Genomic DNA, 19,136 nt, shown 5'->3' on the forward strand with positions numbered 1-19,136 from the left:
AGACTGTATTTTAAGACTAGCCTTATATTTTCTTTATATCAATGATATAAATTTTTTACAATATTATATAGTACTTCTGTGAAACATCAAAGTTGGCACTCATAAAGACTTGTTGTTGGTGAGTTAGTTATGTAGTGGTTACAATGATTTTTACATCCACGTGTTGTGATTAACTCTTTAATTACATCTTTAATCATCTTAATTTTACATCTTTACATTAAAGTAAAAGTAAAAAATACACCACTATATAAGTTAATATGGTTTCGTTAGCTTCAATTTTCTGATTGTCTGCGTGTTGTCCAATAACTGCATTGCTTCAAACTTACTGTAGTTTAGTAACATTATTTTATGTTTTAGGGTGAAATCTTAGATAATGCCGTATATCCATATCCAATCGATGTAATTTGATTTCGAGGTCATCTTGCAGTTTTTCGTTTCTTACGTAGCGCAACATTATAGATAATCAAAGAAATTTCTTTCGGCAATGTTGATTCCATCCGGCGGTTGATTAGATGTTTTGGTACAACTCCATATTTGAACCCTTTAAGTGTTAATAGGCCTTATAGTTCACTGAAAAGCCATTTTTTTTATCTAAGGTGAAGTTGAGACTCTCCGACTCACCAGTATAGTCTTATTTTGAGTCGGCTTTTTGTCTGACATGGTATATATTAACAATTTACCGTATCATCTGCTGTAATCATATACATGATATTCATCACAGATTGGCACAGGTATGCATGTAAAATTCGACAAGGAAGAACCATCCTAGCCATGATAGTAACCTAGCTTAGAAAATCGGATAACTTGCGAGAAGGTCCCTAAGTCGGTTACTCACTATTAGTAAAAAGTAATGTCTCGTTTTCTTATGCTCTTAAATACCTATTCAGTGAAACCATACTATGTATGTGAAAGATAATATCGTATAGAACATTCCAGATATAGAGAAACGTCAGTATCAGAATTGGAGTACTCGTTTTCGTTATATCTGACTAATTAGTTTCATGTATCTAATGGTTGGAAACGTCAATGACATATTTCATATCGCGAGCTACGGAAATATCGATCATAATATAAGTTTGAGTTATTTACATAAGACTGGATACAAAAATAGGCTGGATCCTAGACTTCCACATTGATTATTAACTGAAAATGGAGAGGACCTACTTCCGATTGCTTAACTGCTGCACAAACAAAACCAAATCGAGCCACCATTCAACTATGTTTCAGTCTCTGCATGTGTGTTGATTAGTTTCTAAAACCAAACAGGTCAATTGAAAAGTCCGCGGCCTACCGTGGTAAAACACACCTTTTTGGCAAAATTAGTTTTTTTAATTCAACATAATTCCCTCCAAGGGTGATACACTAATTATAGCGACTCTCCCACTTTTCGATACCATTTTTGTACGATTTGTCCTTTGCTTGAAAATAAGCCTCAGTTTCGGCGATAACCTCTTAATTCAAATATTCATGAATGATATGATGTACACGTTCAGTTGATATCTTTAAAATGTCTGCTATTTTATTCAATTTCAATTTACGGTCATTTAAAATCATTTTACAGATTCTTTTAATATTTTATTCCGTAACAACCTATTTTGGGCATCCGCTGCGTTCACCGTCTTCGGTGCTTATTTCACGACGTCTAAACTTAACATACCAATCTTTGATGGTTGATTTTCCAGGGGCAGTGTCCGAAAACTCGGCATTAAGCCAAGTTTTGGCTTCAACCGTATTTTTTCCTTTCAAAAATCAATATTTTGTCAACGCGCGAAATTCCTTTTTATCAATTTTTTTACAATAACAAAAGTTGCTTCACCCAAAATGCTGTAATTCACAAACTAATGATCCGGCAGCTGTCAATTTATACACGAATCATTTGAGAGTTAGTGCTAAATAAAAAACATATGGATTTAATTCTTGTAGCGTCAGCTATGTGTCAGGCCGGGGACTTTTCAATTGACCCGTTATATGACTAAATATCCTTTTAAATATTGGGCACGATTGCAATCTTCCTAGTATTCTGAATATTTTTATATCACATATTGTAAACCGTTTTATAACAATTTAGCACTCTAAACTATTATATATCACTAAGTTATGGCATTATTTATAAATAACAAATACATTTTCAACCCGAATAATAAATGGTAACTATATATTGATTGTCAGTTTAGTAAAGTGTCTTTACAGTGTAGATGTTAGATGAGACGTGACCACCTTCGTACAACCCGGGCCTAGCAATTAGAAATGTCAACGACAAACGGAGAAATTCGCTCGATGTGCAAGACCGTATAAATGATAACATAATTTGGATTGAAGCCGAGCATATTGCCGCAGGCGGCTCCATCAATTTGAATCACCTAATCGAATAATCAATTGCATACAATGGTGCCTGTCGATAAACGGTAGTTCTATTATTGGCAGACAATGCCCGATAGTTAGGCCTTATCCTTGCAACTGTATCAATATATTTCTATAAACAATATATTATGTTATGTATGTTTCAGAAGTTTTTCAGTTTTTTTATGTCTCTGTAGTTCTTAAAATGATGGTTGTTTTTTAGATAACTCTATAACTAACTTATAAACTATCTCCATGTGGCGAAGATACGATATTACCGGAGAAATAGAATAGTTACTGGAACAGTGCTTGAATATATTTTGCAAGAACAGTTTTCGATTTAGTATCATTAAGTTACTTAAATACTAATCATGGAATACTTAAAATAACATTTTCAATATTTATCCTTTTGTTGTCAGATTCTGTCTTGTATAAATCTGCTAACAAATTGTCAGAGTACATGAAGGAACCTAATGATTCTTCTAAATAATCTAAGCTGACACATAGACATTACAAATTAATAAATTTGCCAACTAGTACCAGCTAACATTTTAACATTTAATTTGTTACAAAAAATGTATATAATGGATTGTTAATTATGTCCCACTTCCTTCTCAATCAAATTAAAAAAATCAGCTTTAATACTTTCATATAAAGCTGTTTAAGGCCTGCATAATACCACCAACGACTGTAATAATTTTTCTTGGCGGAAATTGCGTTCTACGAAAACAATTTGTACCAAGTTTTAAGCATACTGCAAATTACATACAAAGTCTTTGAGGCGTTATAAACCAAAGGGAACCAAATCCAGCTAATAACAAGTCAATTGAAAAGTCTCTCCAAGGGTGATTACAGCGACCCTCTAATTTTTCCTTACCATTTTTGTAGTAAGATTTTTCCATTGCTTCAAAATAGGCCTCAGTTTGGGTGATCACTTATTCATTCGACGAGAATTTCTTCCCAGTAAGCATTCTTTTGCTATTTGAGACAGGAAATAGTCACTGGCGGCCAGATCAGGAGAATACAGTGGATGAGGAAGCAATTCGAAGCCCTATTCATGGATTTTTGCCATCGCTTCCACTGACTTGTTACACGGTGAATTGTTTTGGAGTAGCAGCTCTTTTTTTTTCTTCAAAAGGGCGCTTTTTCGGCGATTTCATCCTTCAAACAGTCCAATAACGCTTTAGGGTATGTGATGTTGCCGCCAGCTATTCGTTGTCGGGTTCCAGTTGGCACCCCGCCCGTGTTCAACATCTGGGATTATATTTCTGGGTATTTTGTAGACCGTTATTCCACGATGTAAAATTCGACATGCCTCAAGGTCGCTACAACGCTATGTAATGGTTGCTGTTGATGGTCCTACCATTTTTAAAGTAGTCAATGAAAATTCCATGCGTATCCCAAAATACACATGCCATAACCTTGCCAGCCGACTGTTGTGTTTTCCTACGCTTTGGAGCGGGTTTATCGTGTGCAGTCCACTCGGATGACTGTCGATTGGACTTCGGAGTTAAACGATGGAGCCATGTTTCATCCATCGTCACATATCGACGCAAAATCTCAGGTTTATTACGCTTGATCATCTCCAAACACTGCTCCGAATCATTAACTCGTCGTTGTTTTTGGTTAGTTGCTTCATTCAAAATGCTATAATTCACAAACTAATGATCCGACAGCTGTCAAATTTATTCACGCAACTAAAAGACTTGGATTTAATTCTAGTAGCGCCATCTACATGTCAGACCGGGGACTTTTCTATTTACCTGTTAAGTTGAATATTCAACAAATATCTGATGTTGATGCATTTTTTAGGTATTTTCCATGTCTTTTGCCGTCAAAGTCTATAGGACCTAATTTTAAAAGTACCAATTGTGCAGAACTACTACTTTAATAAAGCAGATTATCCTAACATATTTAATATATCAATTTCCAGATAATTTAAACTTTTTCCACGAAGAAAAGTACAGTGCCACGTTAATGTCAAGACGTATGTAAACAGAAATGAAATTTTTGTGCTCTTTTTAGGAATGAATGAAATAATTCAATAGTTCGTTTTGATTTGACCAATAGATTGGGTTCCGTGACCTTATAGAACGTCCTAGCTTCTTTATTGTGATATTTTTAGTTACAGCTAGCTACTAATACAATTTTAATGGTGAAAGATGCTTAAATGTGTTTAATTATGCACTACAATACAATTTGGCTGATATAAGTATGGATTATTATAGGCTTTACATAGCACGTACAGTAAAAATAGGGTATTAATATGTATTAATACCAATTTCATTATAGTTCTTTTCATTTAATAGTGACTTTTTCCCATGTAATATTATCTTTTAAAATAATGTCTCTGAATTCTAAAACGTTATAATATCAACGAAGTGTATTCTAAAATATTACACAGTTTTTTACACTAATTCTTTGAAAATATTGTTAAATAGTTTGTGTTGTTTGTATAGTATATTCGTTCATACACTTTCGGCAAACAATATTCTTTTAGTTCCCACTGTTCTTGTCCCGTTCAAGTAATATATGTTCTATTCTTTCGATTTATCATTTGCCTTATAAAAATAAGTTGAATGAGAATGAGTTAGTTTATGTTAAGGATGGATTAGATTTATAAATTTTTAAGGGTATATCAAAAGCTTCATTTTCCATACTTCCTTTGCGATGGAATATGTATAAGATTTCTTTATATATTTAATTTTAAAACATTTCTTAAAAATATTTTAGTCTCCTTTTTGCCAACTAGTGCTGATCTGGACTGGACCTACTGTTTAACTTTGGCTCCGAACCACAGTCTTCGGCATTTAGCCTACCCTGGAACGAGTGACCAACTTGAAGATCATTTCAGAGGATATTGAGTCTTATACAGCTTGGTTACTGGCGTGACTGGGATGATTTTCCTTGCCGAATTTTGCTCTCGTGTCTAAGGACAATCACAAATATTAAACAATTACAAACAGCGGATTTGGAACCCGCAACTGTCGCAACAGCAGGAGGGCCGTCCTGTCACCTTTACCATGGCGCCAACCAAGCCGGCTTTTAAAACATTTAGATCTTTCTCTAACAACGACTCTTTTGAGAACTATTTTTTAGATTTTTTAGTGTACAAGCTATCTAATTTGAATAAAATCATCATCGGATTCTTAGTTTTAAAATTTCTGTAATGCTGATACAATTTCAATTTTTGCATTGCTTAAGTTTTGACTAATGCCATTACAAATAATAATAATAATGGCTTCGTTTATAACTTCAGTATTATTTTAATTATAATTTATGGCTTTTTAAAGATTGAGAAAAATCTGTATATATACCTCTATCTATCTATCTATCTATCTATCTATCTATATATATATATATATATATATATATATATATATATATATATATATATATATATATATATATATATATCTTAACATGATAAAATATTATTTAACATAACAAAAAAACTAAATTCATGTTTAACGACAGGAAAATTAATGTAGTAGCAACACAACAAATATAATCACAATACCAGACGAGCGGATATAATTCCGCTTGACATTTTTCACACTTTAATTTGTCCCTTAAGGGGGGCCGGAGACCCGATTAAACAACTGGCAGTCAGCAATCTGCTTATTAAAAATGGAATTATCATGTTGGCCCTCTGTTCGTGTAGACCATCCCCAATTTGTCACCCCCGTTTTGTTCCTTTTCCGTACGTTTCACGCGACACACCCCCAGCAGCTGTCATTTCTTGGAACATATTTGAATATTTAAAATAGCTTGCGAATTTTAACCTTCTTCATATTTGATGAATAGAAATGTTGACGTTATGACAGACTTATGTGAGATTTATATTTAAAAAATGTTTAATGGTGAAACAAAACTTAACATTTCAGTCTTATATATGTTATATATGTATGTATATTTTATATATATTTAATTTTTATTTTATATTTATTTTAAAACTATTTAATAGAGTACAGTATGCCATCATTAATATAAAAGTTGGGATATAGGAAAATGTATTGGTTAGTTGACAGAAAATCGCAATTGTCAGTGCATGATACATTATGAGTAAGTAAGTATTGAAACCTATATGGACATACTGAAATCAATTGTGGAGATATTCAACAAGAGTAACGTAAATATAATACAAATAAGTTTTCCTGAACAAAGTTTTAAGAATCATAGTAAGAGCACTCAGATGTACTACTTTTTTTTTTTTTTTTGTTCTGGCCTAAAAAACCAGGCGGTGGAATGCATGACGCATACTTGGTCGCGGAGACTTGCCCTGGAGTGACAAGTTGGACCGGGTTATGTGGGACTGCCTCTGGGCTTACCAATACACTAAACCGAAACCGCCTCACAGTTGACCCCTGTGGATCGCTACTGCTACTGCATTAAATTTGGGGATATGGCACCCGCTGATCGGGCAGCCGTTATTGGGCACGAGAGCCCGGCGATTCTATTGATTCGCGAACCTGAGTTAACACACAACTGGGTACTGTTGTATGGGGGCAAAAGTTATGACTGTAGCGACGGATGAGGTCGTTTCAGCCTGGAAAAGGGGGAGAGGTTAGCGGTGACGCGGTGCTAAGCTCCCAGCATGTCGACCAGCTCGCGAACAAGCGCGTTTTCAGAAGAACTTGAGCTGAGTTGTTGTTTGTGGAATGATTGAGATATGAAGTACTTGATTTCTGGAGTGTCAGTTTCCCTATGGATTTGATTATTTCTGACAAACCATGGAGCGTTTAATATTCTCCTGAGGAGCTTATTTTGGAAAACTTGAAGCCGTTTGACCTGGTTGGGTGTAACAAACTTGAAGTAGACATTAGATCCGTAGAGGAGTACGGACCGAATTAACATCTTGTAAAATAAGCATTTGATGGAGATGGGAAGCCTGCTAGAAGGGCAGATCAGAGAAGATAGCAGGTTTGCTATCCCCGAACCTTTTTGGATTGCTTTCTGGATTTGGGAATGCCAACCGAACCGCCGGTCGAAGTGAAGACCTAGGTACGTGACGTTATCCAGCCATGGAATTATTGCGGTGTCGATCTTAAGTTGCGAGACGCGCAGTGCGTAACGCTTCTTGTGGAAAATGATGGCCTGGGTTTTCAGGGGGTTGATTTGCAACCTCCAGAATTTGAACCACTTGACCGCATGATCGAGCTGCTTCTGTAAACGCTCATGAATTGTAACTTCGAACCTGGCGGCCGTGAAGAAAGCAGTGTCGTCAGCGTAAAAGGCGACGTCAATATGCTCTTTTCTCGGCATATCTGAAATAAAGAGATTAAATAAGGCTGGGGCCAGCGGGGAACCTTGAGGTACGCCAGCATCGATTTGTTTACGACTGGAAAGTGACGCCCTGATCTTGACCTGGAAAGATCTGTCCGAGAGATAGGACTTGATGAGAGCGGTTAGGTCTTCTGGGAGGCCTAACCGCACGCACTTTGCGAACAATCCGTCGTGCCAGACCTTGTCGAAGGCTTTGGTTAGGTCCAGAAGAACTGCTCCAAGCTTTTTACGTTGGTCAAGAGCATGATGGATGTGTGCAGCCAGACGGGAAGCTTGATGGACGGATGAGTGGTGAGCGCGAAAGCCGAATTGTTCATCTGGAATGATGTTGTTTTCCTTTGTGAAAGAGTTGAGAGCGTAGAGTATTGCCCTCTCGGCAAGCTTCGAAATGGCGCTGAGAAGGCTGATAGGCCTGTAATCAGATGGAGATGATTTTGCTCCTTTCTTGGGTATAACCGCTATATGTGCGTGTTTCCAAGACGCCGGGAAGTGTTGCAGTCTCATGATGGAGTTAATAATGTTTGCCAGTTCTGCGAGTTGCTTATGCGGGAGCTTTTTTAACTGGGTAATCGATATTCCATCGAAACCTGGAGATTTTTTGGTTTGAAGTTTGCCGATCATAGTCTGTAGAGACTTTGGAGATACAAAATGGTTGAGAAGAAAGGCGGGGGTTACTGGTCTTTTGACGGAGTTGGATTCGTTGATGACAGTGTCAATGTCTTTAGTTTTAGTGTTCTGTGCGGGTGGGAGGCATTTCATTTGAGCTTCGTAGGTCTCTGCAAGGAGCTCGACTTTTTCTTGGTCAGTGACTGCAAAATTTCCTGTAACCGCTGACTTCAGGGGAGGGATGACATTGTGCGTCTTCCCCACGAGGCATTTGGAGACACGCCAGAAGGAAGGGGGGCCATCCAGCCTTTGGTCCGCGAGAAATGAGTTCCATTTCATTGCTCGCCAAGTCGAGACGGCCGCCCTTACCCTTTTGCATGTTCTGTTCGCCTCCCTTTTGTCTGCAGCATCAAGGGTGAATCGAGCTAATCTGCATAAACCGTTTTTGATGCGAATTTCACGTTTAAGAGAAGCGGGAAGATTGTTTTTCCACGGCTGGGGTTGTGATGAAATTTTGACTGTGGAAGATTCGTGAGCAGACTGAATATCGCGAGTTAGCTTGAGTACGGCTTCCTCGAGGTGTTCTGATGTGTTAATTTTCGGAATTGGATCGGATTTCAGGAGAAGAGATTGGTAGTTTTTCCAGTCGGTTTTTTTCCTGAATCTTGTTAGTGGGACTTGAGTGGTGGCGCAGTTTCCGAGTTTGAGAAGGATCGGACGATGATCAGAGTCTAGTTCGTCAAGGACTCGAACTTCGGAATCGCGATTTACGTCTTGAAGAATAAAGAAATCAAGGATTCTTGCTGCGCCTTGAGAGACTGTACTAGGGTGATGGGTGGGTTCATCTGGCAAGGCAAGACCGTAGCCCAGATCTGCACTTAGAGCTACGATGGCGTTACCTGCGGGATTCGCTCTGGAACACCCCCAGGTGGGGTGGTGGGCGTTGAAGTCGCCACCTATTATTTTCGGAAATTTTCCTTCGACGAGTGATCGGTATTCGGCATAGTTGAATGCAGAAGATTTCCTGTACAGGGATGTAATCACGAAGGGACGTTCTTGGATATCGATTTTAATGGAGGTTGTTTCGAAGTTGTTTACTGATAACGATGGAAGGAGCTCGTGTTTGACTCCTTTTCTGACGAGAATGGCGGTTCCACCGCCTCGACCCGGAGTTCTATCGTTTCTGTAGACAAAAAAGTGTTCGAAAGAGAGACGATGCGAAGGTTTCAGGAAAGTTTCCTGGATGAGCACGATGTCGACGTCATAGAATGTTATGACGTCCTCCAATTCCGCTTGCTTTCCGCGTAAGCTATTTGCATTCCATGTCATCAGTATAAGAGATTTCGGAACAGCCATTTCGAAGAGTTAAAGGCTGCTGAAAGTTATAGAGACAGGTAAGTGTTGCCGCTTAGGCGGCGACATTTGGAAAAAGACGAGCAAGTTGGTGAGCCAGGGCGATCACTTGTAGGAAAGCCTGCGGGTCAGTAAACGCCTGCATGGTGGAGTTAAGGTCCGGTGTATTGGTTGGAGCAGGAGTTTGAGTTGGAGCAGGCTGGGTAGCGCTGGCTAATTTTTGGGCTAGCTTTCTGCCACCTTGGTTACTCCATGCAGAACCTTGTGGAGGTCTGGTTTCGGTCGGAATTTTTGGTTTTCTTGGAGCAGGACGGCAGGTGCAACCGCTGAAGTTTGCGGTATGAGTTTCACCGCAGTTGCTGCACTTTGGAGGTGCTTCTGGGATTTTGGTACAGGATCTAGTGTCGTGATGCCCGGCACATTTGACGCACCGTGGGGGGGCTCGGCAATATGAGCTGGAGTGCCCGAAAAGCTGGCAGTTGAAGCACTGCACTGGTTGGCCGTTTCCTCTCTGGACCTCGACCTTCACTGTGATGACGCCGAGTTTGGTCATATATATGATCTGTCGCTCTTCGCGAGGGACAACTACCTGAACAATTGGTAGTTCTGTCCCGGATTTTAATTTCCATCTTTGCACAAATTTGGGATGGAAGCCTTGATCAAAGAGAAGTTCACGTACTTCGTCAATGCAGAGTGATTCTGGGATGTTTTTTATTATTACCCGGAATGCTCTCTCCTCCGGATGACAGAAGGAATGGTAAGGGTAATTCCTTTCCTCGAGCAGGGTAGTAAGTTTACGGTAATTGTCGCTTGTGGCGACGAATAAGAAAATGCCGTCCTTTTTATTTCGGGTTATAATGTCTATTGATTGTGCCTTAGTAATTCTAATGAGCTCCATGAACCTCTTCTTATCACGGAGCACTATAGGCGGAATTTTTTCCTTTGGGGGACTTTGAGAAACAGTCGCCGAAACGGTTGGCACTGTTTTTGCTGTGGAGGTTAAGACTTGTTTAGTGACCTGGCTACTTACCTGCGCAGGCTGGTCTTGGGTTGGTCTTGTGGTAACTTGTTTCGGTACTGGCTGTGGGGCCGTCTTGGTGGTCGGCTTGTTTTGCACTGGTCTGGTGGCAAATTTTGTAATCGAAGGCTGTACGTTAGCCTTGGCTTTCGATTGGGTAGATTTAGTGGCTGGCTTGGCTACCGGATTGGGTTGTGATTTGGGAGCCTGTTTTCCCTTGTTGCCGGCCTTCGGCAGCTGGCTTTCCTGAGGTGGAGTGACGGGCCCTCTTTTCCTTTTTCCCACCAAGGTGAAACCGTCTTCTGAGTCTTCAGTTTGGTCTAAGTGTTGTGTCGGTTTAGCTGGTGTCTGGGACTGAATTTCTATGGCAGCGGGAATCTTTACTTCCATGGCATCTCTTTGATGCTTCATGAATTGTGTTATCGTAGCTGTGAGAGTTTTTATTTCTTCCTTGAGCTCTTCGGAAGCCTTTTCGCTCTTTTCCAGCTTTTCCGTCTGTTTGTTCAGGGCGTCTGTTTGGGCTTTTGCGAACGTTTTAAGGTCAGCTATCTGCTTTCGCAGGTCTTCGTTCTGTTTTCTCAATTCCGTTATAAGCACTTCTCGGCTGTCTTCTGAAGATGGTCCATTTGAATTTGAAACACTGGGATTATGTTCAGGAGGCGACGTCGGCTCTGACGTACATGACGCCATTGCCTTGTCTGTAAAAACGCCTTTTCGGCGCTTACAGACGCTTTTTTTTTTTTTTACGTAGGCACTGGTGAAACGTGATAACGGGTCGACCGTCTTAGGGAAAGTTTCGGGTAATTCTCGGAAGCGCAGGTAGGTTCGGCGGACCGGACACGACCGTTCTCTTCGAGAGCTAGCACGGAACTGTCAGATGTACTACTGCAGGATTGCCTACACAGAGACATTCGGATACCGACGGTCGCTCAGGAAATTAAGAGAAGCCCAAAGAAACATGAGGAGAGATTCCATTTTCATGTCAATATCGAACTATCAGAACTTTTGGACAAAACCAGAACAAAATATAGACTCAAAAGCATCAAGCCATTTGATTTTATATAGTGTAGTGTAGTAAGATGCATTTAATAGAAAAAACAACAATGTTAATACTTAAAAATAGGTCCTAAAATATGTATAAAGAAATTGTAGGCTAGTCGGCATCATCTAGTAAAAATGTAATAAAGAATTCAAATTAAAAAAACCAAATAAACGCAAATATATTATTTGTAAACATCTATAGAGTAAATATAATAAATATATTAATATAGTAGAACTATATATTATTTTATTATAAATGCATTAACTGATTTTACTAACACATTAGGAGGAAAATATCTATAAAAATTATTCGTATTGTTATTTTATTCTTGATATTTACATATTAATAAAAGAAAGTGAGAACTCTCATATAGGTAATTAAGTATCTATCAAATAATATATCTAAAATTAAGCTAAGGATATTTGCGGATATGCTGCGGCATAGTACAATTGTTTATCAACATGTTATTATTGGATTGTATTCAATAAATTGTAAATAAAGAATGGAAATTTTAAGCCTGAAACGTCAGGTTATGTTTCAATAATCAGATTTAAATTCATATTTAACAGGTAAATTGAAAAGTCCCCGGTCTGCCAACATAATTCCCTTCAAGGGTGATACACTGATTATAGCGACCCTTTCGATACCATTTTTGTAGTACGATAGTACGATTTGTCCTTTGCTTCAAAACAGGCTTCGAGTTTCATCGATCACCTATTCATTCGACGAAAATTTCTTCCCAGCGAACATTCTTTTGAGATATGAGAATAGGAGGTAGTCTCTGGGGGCCAGATCTAGATAATAAGGTGGATGAGGAAGCAATTCGAATCCGAATTCATGGATTTTTGACACGGTGCATTGTCCTGGTGAAGCAACACTTCCTTTTTCTTCAAATGCAGCCGTTTTTCGGCGATTTCGTCCTTCAAACGATCCAATAACGCTATATAATAGTCGCTGTTGATCGTCTTTCATTTTTCAAGGTAGTCAGTGGAAATTATTTCATGCACATCCCAAAATACAGACGCCATAACCCTACCAGCTGACTGTTGCGTTTTCCCACACTGGAGTTGGTTCATCGTGTGCAGTCTACTCGGATGACTATCGGACTTTGGAGTGAAATGATGGAGCCATGTTTCATCCATTGTCACATAACGATGCAAAAACTCGGGTTTATTACGCTTGATCATCTTCAAACACTGCCCCGAATCATCAACTCGTCGTTGATTTTGGTCAAAAGTGATATCTGCAGAGTCTGTTATTTCCTTCAGTTTCAATTTACTGTCATTCAAAATCAATTTGTGGTAACAACCGCTTTGGGCGTCCACTGCATTCACCGTCTTCGGTGCTCATTTCACCACGTCTAAATTTAACATACCAATCCTTGATGGTTGATTTCCTGGGGCAGTGTCCAAAAACTCGGCATCAAGCCAAGTTTTTGCTTCAATTGTATTTTTTCCCTTCAGAACGCAATATTTTATCAACACGTCAAATTCCTTTTGATCCATTTTTTCCACAATAACAAAAGTTGCTTCACTTAAATTGTTATAATTCACAAACTAATGATCTAACAGCTGTCAAATTTATACATACAACTTTTGAGGCTTAGGGATAACTAAAAACATATGGATTTCATTCTAATAGCAACATCTATATGGATTTCATTCTAATAGCAACATCTATTGTATCAGGCCGGGGACTTTTCAATTAACGTGTTAACATACTTGTAGTGGATGTATCACAAGGTACCACATTACCTTGTATCCTTAAATCAATGTTGTACCAACTTAATACCACTAATATCCCTAAAGATGAAGAAGTAAAAACGGTAAAATTTGCTGATGATAGTATTGTCAATAACATTATTGATTTCATCAACTTTTTTTATATTTAGTATTAGAATTTAGTAGAAGCCCTACGTAGTTTACTAGGCACAGTATGTAAGAGAAAATATTATAAGCGATGTTTTGGATTTCGCACATCGAAAAATCGAATTTATAAATGCACGGATGCGAATGTAACTTTGCTAACAAACTTAACATTACTATGTTGACCTTTGGCATACCTGAGTTGTCAATAACGATATTATGAATAAATATGACTTTTTAAGTTACAATTTATTTAAAATTTTAAATAATAGAGAAATGTCTCCGCATCTGTCTCGATTAAATTCGAAATATCATGTTTACCGAAAAGCTTCAGCAGGTCTGCCTTAAAATTAAACAGTTGTGTTCGTTAGGCTATACATACTCTCCCAATTTAAGACATAAGACAAATAGATTGATCTATCTGATAATAATAAGGCCTACTTAGACTTAAGAGGTACAAATATGAGATTGTACAAGATATTAGACAGACTAGTAATTTTATATTAAAAAGCATCTATTAATAATCTAGTGTTGTGTTGTGTGTGTTGCTATTTATTTTAACTCAAGTTAGGCTAATTTAATTTTCTATTTATAATTTGGATAATGCATACTGATATATTACATAGTGCACATATAAAACATTAGAATTAAAAAGCTACAATAATACTGGCAACACGGCTGATGAAACATGTGTGATAACTATCAAATCGAGTATATCAAAAAATGAAAAGATAAATAATGATACCTATTTCGTAACCCTCGAGCCATCGAAGAAGGAAATCAATAAGCCATAAGAGATTTGACAAGAATGATGTTATCATGATAGCGGTAAAATAGTACACGGGCTGATATTCCCCTGTTGCTTCTATCTGACGCGGCACTTATCATTTCTCCCCCTCAACTCGCTTCAATATGATGTTATGGTCCGTCAATACTTTCAATCTTTTTTGACACTCCCGTTCTATCAGCCCCCGTCTCGTATCTTGCCTAGGAAGTACACAGAGAGTTAGATGCATTCCTTTTGATCTGTTACAAACATCTTTTATCACGCTTGCTCGGCATTTTGTTACTATAGGCATGATTACAGTAAGGAAAAATTACGAAAATTACATATTCATCTAATGAAATAGGATGAAGAAATACATATAATATATTTATTTTAATATGAATGTCTAATTGTTGGCCTAGACAGTTATCATAAAATGTAAAAAAACTGCATTTGATTTTTTTACATATATGTTGAGCAAGCAAAAATATCCCAAATACCTTGGATAAGTAGACTAAGCCACAATATATTGATTTGGATACTGAGCCAAAATCTATTTCTTGAAATAAAATGACTCTTTAAAAATGATGTTACTTTTTATTATCTCTGTCTTAACAGGACAATTGGAAAAGTCCCCGGCCTGACAGATAGATGGCGCTACTAGAATTAAGTCCATATATTTTTTAGTTAGCCCTAACCCTCAAAAGATGCGTGTATAAATTTGACAGCTGTCGGATCATTACTTAGTGAATTATAGCATTTTGAGTGAAGCAACTTCTGTTATTATGAAAAAAATGGATAAAAATGAATTTCGCATGAAACAGCAGACACTCTAAAGATATCAACTGAATGTGTACATCGTATCATTCACGAATATTTGGGTATGAGTAAGCTCTGTGCAAAGTGGTATGCCGCGCGAGCTCACTTTTGACCAAAAACAACGAAGAGATTCGGAACAGTATTTGGTAATGATCAAGCGTAATAAACCCGAGTTTTTGCCTCGATATGTGACAATGGATGAAACATGGCTCCATCATTTCACTCCGAAGTTCAATCGATAATCATGTATTTTGGTATGCGCATGGAATAATTTTCATTGACTACCTTGAAAAAGGAAGGACCATCAACAGCGACTATTACATAGCGTTATTGGACCGTTTAAAGGACGAAATCACCGAAACACGGCCGCTTTTGATGAAAAAGAAAGTGCTGCTTTACCAAGACAATGCACCGTGTCACAAGTCAGTGAAAACGATTGCAAATATCCATGAATTGGGCTTCAAATTGCTTCCTCATCCTCCATTATAGTATTTTCCAGATCTGGCCCACAGAGATTATTTCCTGCTCTCAGATCTGCAAAGAATGCTCGCTGTGAAGAAATTTTAGTCGAATGAATATGGGATCGTTGGAACTGAGGCCTATTTTGAAGCAAGGGACAAATCGTACTACAAAAATGGTGTCGAAAAGTCGGAGGGTCGCTATAATCAGTCAATAATAATAATAATCACCCTTGAAGGGATTTATGTTGTATAAAAAAAAAAAATAATCTTGCCAAAAAATGTGCTCTATTATGGTAAGCCGGGGACTTTTCTGTTAACTTGTTAACCACAAAAAATTATTAATAGACTCTATTTTTAGTCTTAATATTGATACACATCAAACGGAATAGTCTATATACGAGGAGAATATTGAAATATATTTTTCTGACGCTATAAGATTCTACAGGTGTGGGGATTGCCGAAATATAAGTTGAGTAGCTATACGTTATGTGCCCCCGGTTTTACGCGCTCTTCTCCCTATTTCATATTTATTTTGACGATGTCGGAATAAACGCAAATACGACCTGATAAAATATACAAAATATGTTTATGTAGTGGTTGAAAGTGGGTGTTGCCTTTTATATAGTACACCCTCGGTTTGGATTTTCGAATATAAAAATATTTTTCAGTCTGCTGAAAATATATTTTAGGAGATTTGTAAAACTGGTGCAAGAAAATATATTTTTTATTATTATTTAATTATTACAACCTAATACCGCAAGACTTCTAATATTTTTCGAAATAATGATATAATAACGATTTTAGCCGTAATTGATGTCAGAGATCCTGGCGAAAAACCAGAACTTTAATTTTAACGGATATGATGGATTTAAAGGATATGGATATAATATATGATTTCCACTATGATATTTAATAGTCCGGGATACTAATGATTACTAAATGCACATGATGATATAGTCAAGTGTTGTTCCATATGTTACTGTGTACATAAATACTTTATTTATTATATTTATTTCTTTACTTCGGACTTTATTCGGAAATACTTGTATTATGTAGGTATTATTTCTCTCTCATTTTCTTCTTCTTCTCTAGTACTGATACTTTATACAGTACTGATAGAACTACCCATAACCGAATTCCATAGGTCCATTTATTTATACTACTACATGCGTGTTGCAGTTTTCTGCTTAGTTCTTCGCTATTGCCTCCAAAAGTGAGTTTAGTAGGGGCATCAATAGTATAGAGCATAAGAGGAATATGTAATGGACAAAAAATACAATACATGTAAAACCGAGTTCTTCTTCCGAGTTCCGATTTGTTCTATATGATTTCTATATTATATTCCTAAAATACAGACAAAGACATGAACCATACAAGGAAATCTTAGAATTGTTCGGAATATCCAGGGTATAAGTACTAGGTGACCCTAAGGGATTCCTTCTGGTAATTCGATATTTTAGACCCTTTAATTTTGGCTGGTTAATGTCTTTTAAACAAATTTATGAACGACAATGTAAAGTGAACTAGGCGGGATTGGTGCTTTTTGTAATTGTGAATACTTAGCAATATATTTAATAATCATGAATGGCAACATCACTGATGTTTCTTCAGGGACTGAATTTGCCAGATCAGATATTTTAACGTATCTAAGGAACGTTAGAACTTCAAAGATTTCATCTGTGAAAGATGCGACGCAGAGAGTCACTACCTTTTTTATATTCAGTTTATTTATCACTTTAGTATTTTGTGCTATATCATGCAGTTTTATCTTTTTAAAACCCATTTATTGTTTATTAAATTTTCATCTATTATTTTCTATTTGTTCTTTTCTATTCATTATACTCTATTTATTTATTTATTAATCTATTTATTTATTTTATTCTCCCCTATTTTATTATTCCTCCGTATCTCCGTATCTTCGTATATATAAATTAAAGACAATAGTTTTATGCTGGCAACTCTAAAGTATAAATTATAACCATTTAATAAAATATAAAATGATGATTAAAGTGGCCAAAATAACTGACGTTTAGTTGTGATCTATTGATAATTTGAAGTATACATAAACCGAAAGTCACCGAAAAAGCGTCTCTGCCGGCCTTTGGTGACGGCATATCAAGCGGGCGACATTTGCCTTTTTTCCTTGTGCGCATCGCACGTTTATCATAGCTGGAGCTGGAGAAAATAGTACACAATAGCAATACTCATTTATTTATTTATTTAAAATGTTGGCTTTGTGTTAGAGAGCCCTACTAGCCTTACGGAGATGATCTCGAGCCTTTTCATCCCTTAAATTCATAGTGCGTCTATTATTGTTAGTATCACGGTATAATCTGGTACGTCGTGCGCTACCTTCGCCCTCTACTGTATGCACACGTCCTATCATAGTTTATCATTGCTATGAGTTATCATTGTTGTCTGTTGTCCATTATGATTGTCCATCAATTTTATTGCCTATTATGGACTAAATTTGTTATTAATCTTCTTAGGTTATTCTGCCGTTACTTTTAATTACCATTGTCTATTATTGATATTATCAATACCAAACATTTTTATACTATATATTACCGGTTGGTACATTTATTTATCGATACTCTTATTTATCAGTACTTTTGGCTATCATAACTATCAGGACTATCCAATAATATTTTTTAATAGATAACAGGTCAATTGAAAAGTCCCCGCCCTACAATAGTAAAACAGATTTATTTGGCTTCTTTTTATTCAACATATCCTCATAATTCCCTATAATGGTAATACACTGACCGATGATACACTGATACCATTTTGTAGTACGATTTGTCCTTTGCTTCAAAACAGTCCTCAGTTTCGGCGATCACCTCTTCATTCGACGAACATTTCTTCCCAGCGAGCATTCTTTTGAGATTTAAGAACAGGATATAGTCGCCGGGGGTTAGATATGGAGAATACGGTGGTTGAGGAAGCAATTCGAAGCCCAATTCATGGATTTTTACCATCGTTTTCAATGACTTGTGACACGGTGCATTGTCTTGGTGAAGCAGCACTTTCTTTTTCTTCAAATGCGGCCGTTTTTCGGTGATTTCGTCCTTCAAACGGTCCAATAACGCTAAGTAATAGTCGCTGTTGATGGTCCTTCCTTTTCCAAGGTAGTCAATGAGAATTATTCCATGCGCATCCCAAAATACAGACACCATAACCTTGCCAGTTGCCAGCGGGTTACCCGTGTACAGTACACTCGGATGACTATCGATTGGACTTCGGAGTGAAATGATGGAGCCATGTTTCATCCATTATCACATATAGACTCAAAAACTCGGGTTTATTACGCTCGATCATCTTAGAACACTACTCCAACCATGTTTGTCCAACTATGTTTTCTTCGGTAACAACCTCTTTTGAGCGTCCACTGTGTTCACTGTCTTTGGTGCTCATTTCATCACGTCTAAACTTAGCACACCAATCCTTGATGAATGATTTTTCTCCGGTCCGGAAACACGTCGGTATCAAGCCAAGTTTTTCCTTAAACTGTATTTTTCCCTTCAAAATGCAATATTTTATTTTTGAAAACACATTTTTTTCACAACAACTAAAGCTGCTT

The 19,136-nt window shown here is 37.3% G+C and overlaps 1 protein-coding gene across 1 annotated transcript; it reads right to left on the reverse strand.

Annotated features, from left to right (window-relative positions):
• Window positions 1-9,070: 9,070 nt before the first annotated feature.
• LOC143203163 (uncharacterized) lies at window positions 9,071-17,942 on the reverse strand. The gene is made up of 4 exons (XM_076415299.1): window positions 17,810-17,942; window positions 17,635-17,731; window positions 9,189-9,415; window positions 9,071-9,145 (listed from the first exon to the last, which is right to left on the reverse strand). The coding sequence occupies exons 1-4, from the start codon at window positions 17,940-17,942 to the stop codon at window positions 9,117-9,119; spliced, it is 486 nt and encodes a 161-aa protein (XP_076271414.1). The 3' UTR covers window positions 9,071-9,116.
• Window positions 17,943-19,136: the final 1,194 nt, after the last annotated feature.

Source organism: Rhynchophorus ferrugineus, unplaced genomic scaffold (assembly GCF_030347505.1).
Source record: "Rhynchophorus ferrugineus isolate W39M unplaced genomic scaffold, kcgeb_rfMv2 rfM9, whole genome shotgun sequence".
Taxonomy (NCBI): Eukaryota; Metazoa; Arthropoda; class Insecta; order Coleoptera; family Curculionidae; genus Rhynchophorus; species Rhynchophorus ferrugineus.